Source organism: Excalfactoria chinensis, chromosome 4 (assembly GCF_039878825.1).
Source record: "Excalfactoria chinensis isolate bCotChi1 chromosome 4, bCotChi1.hap2, whole genome shotgun sequence".
NCBI classification, from domain to species: domain Eukaryota; kingdom Metazoa; phylum Chordata; class Aves; order Galliformes; family Phasianidae; genus Excalfactoria; species Excalfactoria chinensis.
In genome coordinates this window covers 40354154-40366092 of record NC_092828.1, presented here as the reverse complement: position 1 = coordinate 40366092, position 11939 = coordinate 40354154, and the positions used below count along the sequence as shown (strand labels likewise).

General features: G+C 49.2%; 1 protein-coding gene across 1 annotated transcript; it reads left to right on the top strand.

Moving 5' to 3' along the window:
- The first annotated feature begins 51 nt into the window (after positions 1-51).
- NOA1 (nitric oxide associated 1) lies at positions 52-4602 on the top strand. The gene is made up of 7 exons (XM_072335073.1): positions 52-1001; positions 1408-1572; positions 1943-2136; positions 2408-2539; positions 2919-3035; positions 3514-3631; positions 3721-4602. The coding sequence occupies exons 1-7, from the start codon at positions 68-70 to the stop codon at positions 3924-3926; spliced, it is 1866 nt and encodes a 621-aa protein (XP_072191174.1). The 5' UTR covers positions 52-67; the 3' UTR covers positions 3927-4602.
- Positions 4603-11939: the final 7337 nt, after the last annotated feature.

Sequence of the window (11939 nt, the reverse complement as noted above, 5' to 3'; positions counted from 1 at the left end):
GGGGAGGAGCGCACATGCGCGGGGCTAAGCCTCGCCCTTCCCCTTCCTGCGGGCTGCGCTGCCGGTCATGCTCCAGCTGGGCCGGGTGCTGCTGGGCCGCCTGCGCCCGGCCCGGCCCTGGGCAGCGCGGCGCTGGGCGGCGGCGGCGGGCGGCGAGGAGGAGCGCTTCGTCTTCCTCGAGTATGAGCCGGAGCCAGAGCCGCCACCCGCCGCTTCGACGACGGTCAGAGCCGCCGTGCGGAGGCGGGCGGCGGGCAGGGACGGCGCCCCGAGGGGGGAGCGGCTCCTGGGGGAAGTCGACCCGTCTGTGCCGCCGAGCGGCGTGGGCTGCTCGGGCTGCGGGGCCGAGCTACAGTGCCGCGACGGCGCGGCGCCGGGCTTCGTCCCGGCCGACAAGTACCGCAGCCTGTGCGCGGGGCCGGGCGGAGCGGCCGGGCTGCGGGATGCCGTGTGCCAGCGGTGCTGGGTGCTGGCGCACGGCGGCCGGTTAGTGCGCCTGGAGCTGCCGCCCGAGCAGCACCGCGCGGTGTTGAGCGCCGCGCTCCGCAGCCCCCCGCGGCACGGCCGCGGCCCGCTGCTCCTCTACACGCTGGATGTGTTGGAGCTGCCCGATCCCGTGTTACCCCAGCTACCCGCGCTGCTGAGCCCCGACGTGCCCGCCGCGGGGCTGCTGGTGGTGGGCAACAAGGTGGACCTGCTGCCGGCTGACTCCCCCGGGCACCTGGGGCGGCTGCGGCAGAGAGTGACGGCCGCATGCCTGCAGGCCGGCATCTCTCGGGAGCAGCTGGTGGATGTCCGGCTGGTGAGTGCCAAGACGGGCTTCGGGATGGAGGGGCTGGTCAGCCGGCTGCAGCGCTCCTGGAAGTGCGCCGGAGACGTCTACCTGCTGGGGGCCACCAACTCGGGCAAGTCGACGCTCTTCAATGCCCTGCTGTTCTCCGACTACTGCAAGTCGCGAGCCCCCGACGTGGTTAACAGGGCCACCGTCTCATCTTGGCCAGGTGAGGGGCACCAGCACCATCCCCATATCACACTCGGGCCCTAGGGTCACAAGGCTTTGCTGCTCAGGTGTCTGATCGACCTTCCTATCATCTGCTGGGCAGTTGTTGTGCAGAATCAGCTCGGATGACCCACGACTGTACCAGCATCAGCATGACTTTAATTAGTGAGAGTGCATGAGAAACCTTTCAACAAGAGAGCAGGTACCGAGTGGATGGTAACACACTTCCTCCACTCTGGGAGGGAGACTTTAAGCAGAGCAGGTGTTGATGCTTAGTTCCACCTCCAGCTTTTTATTAGATGGCTCCAAGTACATTTTTATCCGTGTTCCTTAGAGCTTAAATATGACAGGTACCCCAGAGGTCTGGATGTGTCACCTTTTTTGCTTTCTCTTTTTTCTTCTTCCAGGAACAACGCTGAACTTGTTGAAATTTCCAATTATCAACCCTACCTGTGACAGGATATTCAGAAGGCAGGAGAGGCTGAAAGAAGAGGCGCTAAAAACAGAAGATCAGCTAAGTGATGAGGAAAAAAAGCACCTTAATCGCCTTAAAAAGCAAGGTTACTTAGTGGGTGAGTATTGTCTGTGGAAAAGGTGGTGGAAGGTCCTGGTGGAAATGCTGCATTACACAAAGGACTGTTAAGCCCTTAATTTTCTGATGAATGCATCTGGTTTTGGCAAGCAATTTCTACCCGCTCTGTAAGAACTCAATGAGAAGAATATGCTGTCTGTATATGGTCCTTGCTGAGGTTTTGGGGCTTAAGGAGTGCTAAGCAGGAATTATAGAAGGGATCTGTTGGCATCTTGGCTTTTGAACATGCGCACGACATTTTTTATCACCTTTCTGTGCATCCCTATTAATCAAGGGGAGGGACAGTTGTCCAACTGGAGGAAATGCGAGTTAATAAATGAATGAACAGGAAACCTTTCGTTTTAATCCAGGAAGAGTTGGAAGAACATTTAAACGTCGGGAGAGCTCTGTGATTGATTTTGACCCTGACATGCTGTCGTACAGCACAGATGAAGATCCACGCCATATCCCTAAGAAGAATGTGGAAAGAGAAGAGTTCACATACAACGAAGTGAAGGATGCTCGCTGGTGTTTTGATACTCCAGGGATTGTAAAGGAAAACTGTGTAGGTACTCTGTGGCACTGTGCTTCAGGAGGTCAGGGTCCATCGTGTTTCTGCTGTTGCGTTTCTGAATGGTGCATGCTGTGATCTTTGTGAAGGAACTGTATGTCAACCCACTTTCTATTGAAGAGAAGTACAGGACTGTTAAAACGAGTTCATATCAGTATCACCCAGAGAAATTCTCCCTGAAACTGGAGACAGCGTGGTCTTCCTTCTTCTGAAGTTGAATAATCACAGCAAACAGTGTGTCCTGACTGCTCAATTTATGTTTCAGGTTTTGAATCTCCTAACAGAGAAAGAAGTGAAGCAGGTTTTGCCAACACAAGCCATCATTCCACGGACCTTCATTCTCAAGCCAGGAATGGTCTTGTTTTTAGCAGCTTTAGGACGCGTAGACTACTTACAGGTAGGCAAAAACAGGATTGCAGCAGCTTCATCTTCTGGTATAGGACCAAACAATAAAAGATAGTCCAGGTAGCTTTTCCACCTCCTTTCACTGCAGCTTTCAAGATGGTAAGTTTGTTAATAAAGCACCATGTGCACTAAAAATGCCTTGGGATGGAGAGTGGTGATACTTGTTACCAGTGTGCAGTATAATATAAAACCATCAGTGCTTTTAAATGCCAATAAACACCTTCACCTTGAAGGGCTTCCCATGACATGCAGAGGCAAGGACACCAGTAAAAGACAAGATTTCAACACACAGCAAGGAAATGGAGCAAGAGGGAGCAGTTAGAGGTTGCTTTTCTGTTAGCATGAACAACACGTGCTTTGTTTTATTTCAGGGAGAAAAACCTGCCTGGTTTTCTGTTGTGGCTTCTAGGATGTTGCCAGTCCACATTGCTACCTTGACTAGCGCAGATGCCATGTATGAGAAGCATGCTGGGCAAGAGTTCTTTAAGGTAAGAGAAGCACGTGCTGTCATGGGCGTTTGGTTGCAGATTGGCAGACTGTCCCACACATCCCCTACTTATCTTATTGTTTTGATCTTCTTGCTGTTGCCACAGACACATAGACGGGGGACAGGGTGAGCTGTCCTTATCTTGGCTGCAACCTTCCTGCACACACTGAGTGTACATACAAGTGATGTAACCCTCAGTAAGGAGGCTGGCTTGGGCCAACAGCTGGCTCATGTAGCAGGCACTCCATCTTTGCTCACTCCTGAGCTGTGGGCTTCGTTGGGCTAGGTTGGTCTGGATGTGATCCCAATTCTGCTCTTTGCAAGTCTGAAGTATCTTTTGTAAGGATATTCATACCAGCTCTTACTTAAATAACAGAAGTTTAATATCTCTGTTCCTGCTTGTGCATTGCTCTTCAGTTTAACATAAGAGTACTGAAGCATCTCTTAGCTGTTAAATCTTTTTTATGTTTTGACATTAGGTTCCAATGGGTGGGAAAGAGCGAATGCAAGAGTTCCCCCCGCTCGTCCCTCAGGACATTACACTGAAAGGAACTGGTACTACTGAGGCAGTCGCAGATATCAAACTTTCCTCTGCAGGTAATTCAACGTTTCTTTGTGTGAGAACCCTTGTTCTCATATGAGCAACTCTTCCTACTGGCTCTATGTTTTTTTTCTTTGCTCTGCAGGCTGGGTGGCGGTGACAGCTCATGCAGAAGAGGAACTGTTGCTCCGAGCCTATACACCCAGGGGCACCACAGTGGTGGTACGGGAGCCTCCCCTTTTACCATATATCAGTAGCATCAGAGGGGCCCGGATCCCAGGTACTGCTGCCTACAGAACCAAAAAGCCTCCTTCCCTCGTAGAAAACCTGAAAACTGTGGGGAACAGATAGCACTCACCATCGTCTGAGCGAGATAGGATTCAGGACCTTGATGCTTGTTGACGTTCAGAAGAGCTTAGACTCATCTAAAAGGCAGACAGGCACAGTTTCAAGGGAGGTCTATGTGAGGTAAATCTGATTTAGGGCACCACAAGTCTAATATAACTACTGAGCTGCAGCTAGTTCAGGTGAGCTGAATGGCTCGTACCTCCTTCTGTGAGGGCAAATGTTTTTTTTCCCTGGGATCAGGCAGTGTCAGGGAACAACCCTCTTTCCCATTTTCCTCTTGAAATACAGCATGGAAGCTCAGCTGCCTGCCCTGGGCTGACTTTGCTTCTCAGAAAGTAGGTCTTTTCTTGCAGATGTGCTCTCACAGGTCAGAAACCATCACCTGGTTCTTGGAGCCTTTATGTTGTTTCTAAAGCAGGAGGAAGTGGAGGGTGGGGAGAGGAGCAGGGAATTCTCTGGTGTGGGTATGACACTCCCAGGAGCTTGTGGTAATTAAACATTATTGACCAAAAATCAGGTCCCCTCAGTATCTGGGGCATTGCCCTACTTCTGGACACAGGAAAAAAGAATTAAAGAAAAGCAGGTTTGCTCCTGATAGCTCTCTGCTTTGATTTTGTTCCTTTCGCTTGTGTAAAAGTTTCTGAAACTGGGGATGTACAATTAAACAAACCTTTTCAAGACTCCTTTGTCTTCTTTTGAAATCACCAACAAAGCACTTTTGTGTGGGCACGCATCCTGCAAACTATACAACAGCACTAGCAAAATGGCTTCTATTAGAGGAAAATGTATCATGCGGCATGATACAAAGAGGGCTAAGACTGCTGCATCTCCAAGCTGCCAGGTCCAACCACAGGAGCAGCTCAAGTTTTTCCAGTTGGCATGTGCACACAGCAGACATGTACACAGCTGGCCACACAGACTGCAAACGCACACAACAGTCAGGTGAACAGAGCATGAATGGTCTCATTCTGCTTCCTTCCTTGGTTGTTCAGAACAGAGGTCTGTGGGTGAGAAAACCTCTGCCTTGCTACAGCCTGCTGTAAGGTAGTTGTAGAGAGCCATGAGGTCTCTCCTCAGGCTTTTCTCTAGCCCAGACAGCCCTGGTTCCTTCAGTCACTTTTCATATCTTTGGTTTTCTGGTCCCTTCACTATTATTCTTTTTCTCTCCTCTACCCATTCTCAAGCAATTCAAGAGCCTTTTTGTAGTCTGGGTCCTACAACTGAGCACACTACGCAAGGTGCAGTCTCACCAGAGCTAAGCAAGGAGGGGAAAGTCATCACTCCAGTCCTGCTGGCCACAGTATTCCCATTCCCATTAAGCATAATGGGAGAAGACAGAAAACTCTTTCTACCAGCATCTTGTCTTTAGTGAGGGTTATACTCACCAGTCCTGGAGAAGTGGACATAGAAATGGTCGCAACTCTACCAGCAAAACTGGGCATCAAGAAAAGGGTCTAGACATGGCCTGAACAAACAAGCTTGACAAGTAAAAACAGGCCTCTCCTACAGCATTCCTCTAATGCTGTAAGTCTGGAAAAGACACAATATAAAAGGCAAACAATACCAAGTGCAGAAAGAGAAACTGGAAGGCCTTTCTCTGTGACAGCACGGGGCCCCAGCCCAGGAGTTGGCCGTGAAAAACTGCAGGCAAGCTGTGTTTTGTGTAGCAGGTCCCCTGATTTTTGGAAACAGCCTTTATCACAAAGACCAGTAGCCAGTGCTGGAATTGTATCCAGGAGAAAAGGCCTTCTGCCTGAAATGGGATGTGCAGGGAAGGACATGCGTGCCCTCCCATGATGTGTTCTTTAGTGTTATCCAAGACGTGCAAGTGGGGCAGCTGGGCCAGCACAAGGACTGGAGTTGCGTGGGTGTTTTAAGTGCTTTTGCAAAGCCTATTCTGTATTTGCTGACTCCACTCAGGCCATAAGAGCAGACAGCAACAGCCACAGCTAGGAACAAAAATATGTGCTCCGGACAGATGTCAAACCTCAGCAACCTTAATGTGGAAGCAATTAGTGCCTTGATGAAAACACAGAAATACCTTTTATGAGTTCTGAGGGCTGAATTACACAGGAGCTGAGGACCTGCTCTGAAGTGCTTCTCAAAGTTGGTGTCTATTTGATGCTTCTGCCGGACAGCCTGAAAGGCAAGACATTTTTTAACATCTGTAGAGAAGAGCTAATGTAATCTCAAACCACGTTTGTTTTTGGCTCCTCTGTTGAGGTGTAAAGACAGGACTGGGAGGGTTGAGCCTCGTGGGAAGGTCTGACCTTCATGGCTCAGTGTGCACAGGCTGGGTGCAATTATGTAGAGCTATTTTAGAAAAGAGCATATTCAGCAGAACAGCTCCTTTGCTGGAGTACTGCAGGGGGCTCCCCATCTTCCCCCAGCTGGAATGGAGGACTAGGGGACACCAAACTGGGACAAGCAAAGGAGTATTGCGTATCCCCACTGCCCTGCAAGCAGGGGCATGCTGCTTCAACTGGCAGCCTGAGTTTGTTTGCTTTGGCACGTGTCCCCCCAAATGCCCTCCTGTCACAGGTTACCTAGATTTACCTGTATCTGTGACAGGGCAGCCGCCCCGTAGGGCCTCCCCTCCCTCCCCTCCCGGGGCCCCGGAAAGGAAGGGAAAATAAAACAGTGGCAGCAATCTAAGGAGGAAAACTTATTTTACTAAATATGATATCGGAATACAATGATTTGGGCTAATAAATCGAACAAAAACAGAGAGAGAGAGAGTCCCCGAAAACCGAGAGGCCTACTGTGAAGTCTAGGCGACACGGCAGGAATGCTTCTCACTCCCTGAGAGTCCGAGAGAGAGAGAGAGAGTTCCAGCCTGAGAGTGAGATTATAGATGTCCTCCTCCCGTGACTTATCTCTGGCCGCGGCGTCCTCTGGGATATGTAGTTCTTCTCCGAGAGCTGAGCACCTGGGATGCTACTATTCTACGGAACTGGAGTATGGATGATCTATACTGCACATGATGTTATGATGTGGAATATTGACAGCAGCACTACAAAACTATGACATTCCACCCCTTATTCTACATTATTACATCATGGTTAATATATATATACATATATACACGTATATAAAACTATGATAGCTAAATAGTACATTTAAATGTAACATAATTGAATGTATAATTATAATAACTAAAACACACTACACATGCAAATATATACATATATACATAGATACATAGAATTATTGACTGCACTCCCCCAGCATCAAATTCCCTTGTGGTACACATTGAACATCCCCATCCTTCTGCATTACCCACCAAGTGCACCCAGGTCCCTGGGCAAAAACAGTTCCACGAACAGGTTTTCCTTTTCCGGAGGCTGGAAGGACCCAAACAGCTTTTCCCAACATGTTCCTTACATGTACAACAGGGACCTTATCTCCTTCTATTGTGTGTAGGGGGCTAGATTGGCTAGGACCATCACGATTGACAGATCCTCTAGTATTGACCAACCAAGTGGCTTCTGCTAGATGCTTTTCCCAGTGCTTAAATGTTCCACCACCCATTGCTTTCAACATAGTTTTCAACAACCCATTATATCGTTCAATTTTACCAGAAGCTGGTGCATGGTAGGGAATATGATAAATCCATTCAATGCCATGATCTTTGGCCCAAGTATTTATAAGGGAATTTTTGAAATGTGTCCCATTATCAGATTCAATTCTTTCTGGGGTTCCATGCCGCCACAGGACTTGTTTCTCAAGACCCAATATGGTGTTTCGGGCGGTAGCATGGGGTACTGCGTATGTTTCAAGCCACCCAGTAGTTGCCTCCACCATGGTGAGCACATAGCATTTACCACTGCGAGATCGTGGCAAGGTGATATAATCAACCTGCCACGCTTCCCCATATTTGTACTTTTGCCATCGCCCTTCCTCCCAGAGAGGTTTCATCCTCTTGGCTTGTTTAATTATGGCACATGTTTCACAGTCATGAATAACCTGTGCAATAGCGCCCATAGTTAAGTCCACCCCTCGGTCTCTGGCCCACTTATATGTTGCATCTCTTCCTTGATGGCCTGAGGTCTCATGGGCCCATCGAGCCAGAAATAGTTCGCCTTTATTTTGCCAGTCCAAGTCGATTTGAGCCACCTCTATTCTGGCAGCTTTATCTACCTGATGGTTGTTTTGTTGTTCTTCAGTAGCCCGACTCTTGGGCACGTGTGCATCCACGTGACGCACCTTTACAACCATACGTTTTGTTCGGGCAGCAATGTCTTTCCAAAGTTCAGCAGCCCAAACAGGTTTACCCCTCCGCTGCCAGTTCTTCTGTTCCCACTGCTGTAACCACCCCCATAAGGCATTTGCCACCATCCATGAGTCAGTATAAAGATAAAGCATTGGCCACTTCTCCCGTTCAGCAACATCTAAGGCCAGCTGGACAGCTTTTACCTCTGCAAACTGACTTGATTCTCCCTTACCTTCAGTGGCCTCCGCAACCTGTCGTGTGGGGCTCCACACAGCAGCCTTCCATTTGCGATGTTTTCCTACAATACGACATGATCCATCAGTGAACAGGGCATATTTCTTTTCATTTTCTGGTAGCTCGTTGTATGGTGGGGCTTCTTTAGCACGTGACACCTCTTCTGTTGGTGATGTTCCAAACTTTTTACCTTCAGGCCAGTCCATGATCACCTCTAAAATTCCTGGACGATTGAGGTTCCCCATCCGCGCTCGTTGTGTAATCAGCGTAATCCACTTGCTCCAGGTGACATCGGTAGCATGATGGGTGGAGGGAACCTGTCCTTTGAACATCCAGTTCAGCACTGGTAGCCGAGGTGCCAGGAGGAGCTGCGTTTCAGTACCAACTACTTCGGAAGCAGCCCGAACCCCCTCATATGCGGCTAAGATCTCCTTCTCAGTTGGAGTGTAGCACTCTTCAGACCCCTTATACGCTCGACTCCAAAATCCCAGGGGTCGGCCTCGGGTCTCTCCTGAGGCTCTTTGCCACAAACTCCAAGTGGGACCTTTCTCTCCAGCAGCAGTGTAGAGGATGTTCTTTACATCCTGTCCCGTTCGTACTGGCCCCAAGGCCACGGCACGGGCTATCTCTTGTTTTATCTGCTCAAAAGCTTGCTGCTGCTCAGGGCCCCATGCAAATTCATTCTTCTTCCGCGTTACATGATAAAGGGGGCTTACAATGAGGCTGTAGTTTGGAATGTGCATCCTCCAAAAGCCCACTACACCCAGGAAGGACTGTGTCTCTTTCTTGTTAGTTGGTGGAGACATGGCAGTGATTTTGTCAATCACATCTGTTGGGATGTGACGACGTCCATCCTGCCACTTTATACCTAGAAACTGAATTTCTTGGGCAGGCCCTTTTACTTTGCTTTGCTTAATAGCAAAACCAGCTTGTAGCAGAATTTGGATAATCTTCTCTCCTTTTGTGAAAACTTCCTCTGCTGTATCACCCCACACAACAATGTCATCAATGTACTGCAGGTGCTCAGGAGCACCACCCTGTTCCAATACAGTTTGGACCAACCCATGGCAAATGGTTGGGCTGTGTTTCCACCCCTGGGGCAAACGGTTCCAGGTATACTGAATGCCCCTCCAGGTGAAGGCAAACTGTGGCCTACATTCTGCGGCCAGAGGGATGGAGAAGAAGGCATTAGCAATGTCAATGGTGGCATACCATTTGGCTGCTTTTGACTCCAGCTCATACTGGAGTTCCAACATGTCCGGCACAGCAGCACTCAGTGGGGGTGTTACCTCATTCAGGCCACGGTAGTCTACTGTTAGCCTCCATTCTCCACTGGCTTTACGCACTGGCCATATGGGGCTATTAAAAGGTGAGTGAGTTTTACTGATCACTCCCTGATTCTCCAGCTGGCGAATCAAATCATGAATAGGGAGCAAGGAATCCCTGTTGGTGCGGTACTGCCGCCTGTGCACTGTCTTTGTAGCAATCGGTACTTGCTGCTCTTTTACTCGTAGCAGCCCCACAACAGACGGGTCCTTTGACAGGCCAGGCAAAACAGACAGCTGCTTAATGTTGTCTACAGCAGCTATTCCAAAGGCCCATCGATACCCCTTAGGATCCTTGAAATGCCCCCTTCTGAGGTAATCAATACCCAGTATACATGGAGCCCCTGGGCCAGTCACAATAGGATGTTTTTGCCAGTCTTTACCAGTGAGGCTTATTTCGGCCTCTAATACAGTCAATTCTTGAGAGCCCCCAGTCACTCCAGAAATATGGATTGATTCTGTCCCTTCATGACTGGAGGGCATTAGAGTGCACTGTGCACCAGTATCCACCAGTGCCTTATATTCCTGTGGTTCTGATGTGCCAGGCCATCGAATCCACACAGTCCAATAAACTCTATTATCCCTCTCCCTCCCCTGACTGAGGGCAGGGCCCCTCTATTGGTTACCTGTGATGACTGGAGCAACGGTGCTGGTGGTTGGGATGTTTTGTAGTTCTCTCACCCGTGCTCGTAGTACAGAAGTAGGCTGGTCGTGCCACTTCCTCATGTCTTCTCCGCGGTCACGTAGGTAGCGCCACATGGAAACACGTGGTGGAACTGTACTGTTGTTCCTTGCTCGAACTGGAAAACGTGTGCGTCTAATAGCTGAGACTTTTGATGATACAGGGCAGGAGTAGGACTGGACTAGTTTGATCAGATCCTTCATTAAACCTGGTGGCTCATACGGGAATTGACCTTCGTCAGTCGTTTCTGATACTACCACAGGATCATTACGATTCGTTGATGGAAACATTTTCTTGCACATTTCATCTAGTCGGTCTTCTACCCGTGAGATGGCAGAAACTGCGGCGCGCAGTGGGGGGAGCTGCTGTTCGATGTTTTGAAGTGTGATAATCAGTTCAACAACTTGAGGCCTTCTCTGTTGGTCCTCGTATCCTCCAAAAGTTGTTACCAGTGACTGTGCGTATCTCTCTGGTGCTGTACTTGTGAGTTTCTGCCACATGTCAGGACCGGTCCTCACTTTCTCAGGATCACGTTCGTTTGGACCAGGGTTGTACAACATTTCCATCATGGCCATTTCCCTCAGGTACTGGATACCTTTCTGGATGGTATCCCACCTAATAATTTTAGGCTTCAAAGCATCCTTGTAGGGGTACCTTTCTCTCACGGCTTCTAACAGTCGCTCCCAGAGAGTGGCATCTCCATCCGAACTTCTGCTAATTCCTCTGTCGACACCTGGGTCTTGGGCAATACTTCCTAGTTGGCGAGCTTCGTTACCATCTAGGGACAAGCTGTTGGCCCCACTGTCCCAGCAGCGAAGCAACCAGGCAAGGACACCTTCATTTTGACGTCGTGTAAATTCCTTTCTTGAGCCTTGGATTTCAGTCAGCTTCAGAGGTCGACGATAAGTAATTTCCTCCTCATCATCAGTCTCTTCTTCATGCCTCTTGGTTTTTCTTTTTGCCTTTTTCGGTGCCGATCCAGACGAGGGGCCTGGTTCTTCTGCTGCCTCCTCTGCTTCTCCTTCTCTTCGTTCTAGACGCGTGGACACCCGTTTCCATTTCTTGCCTTCCACAGGGGCAACTGACATCGTTACTGGTGCCTCCTGTGACTGATCAGAGTTGACTTGGGATTTTCCTTTTTTGGCTTGAATCTCAGATCGGAAACTCTCTCTCTCCAGAATAGTATTATACAGAGCACGGTATGCATAAGCCAAACCCCAAATAATGTTTACCTCCTTAGATTTCTGACCCAAATACTCACTTAATTTCTCAGGGTCCCTCAGGTGTTCAAGAGTGAAATCCCATGACATTGGGGGTCCCCATGCTTCTAAGATCTTTCCTAAACCTTTCCATATTCCCTGCCAGTCAGCATTCTCTGGTTTTGGAGGAGACTTCCGTATAGAACGAATGCATAGGATTACATTCATTGATATTGATAACATGGCCACAAGTATGAGCACTAACTCAGCTATTGAAAAGTGTGCGGCAATCTGAGAGTACAGCCTGTACACTGGATTGAGAATCTTGGTGTCTGTAAAATTGTCTATTCCATCTGGGAAGCA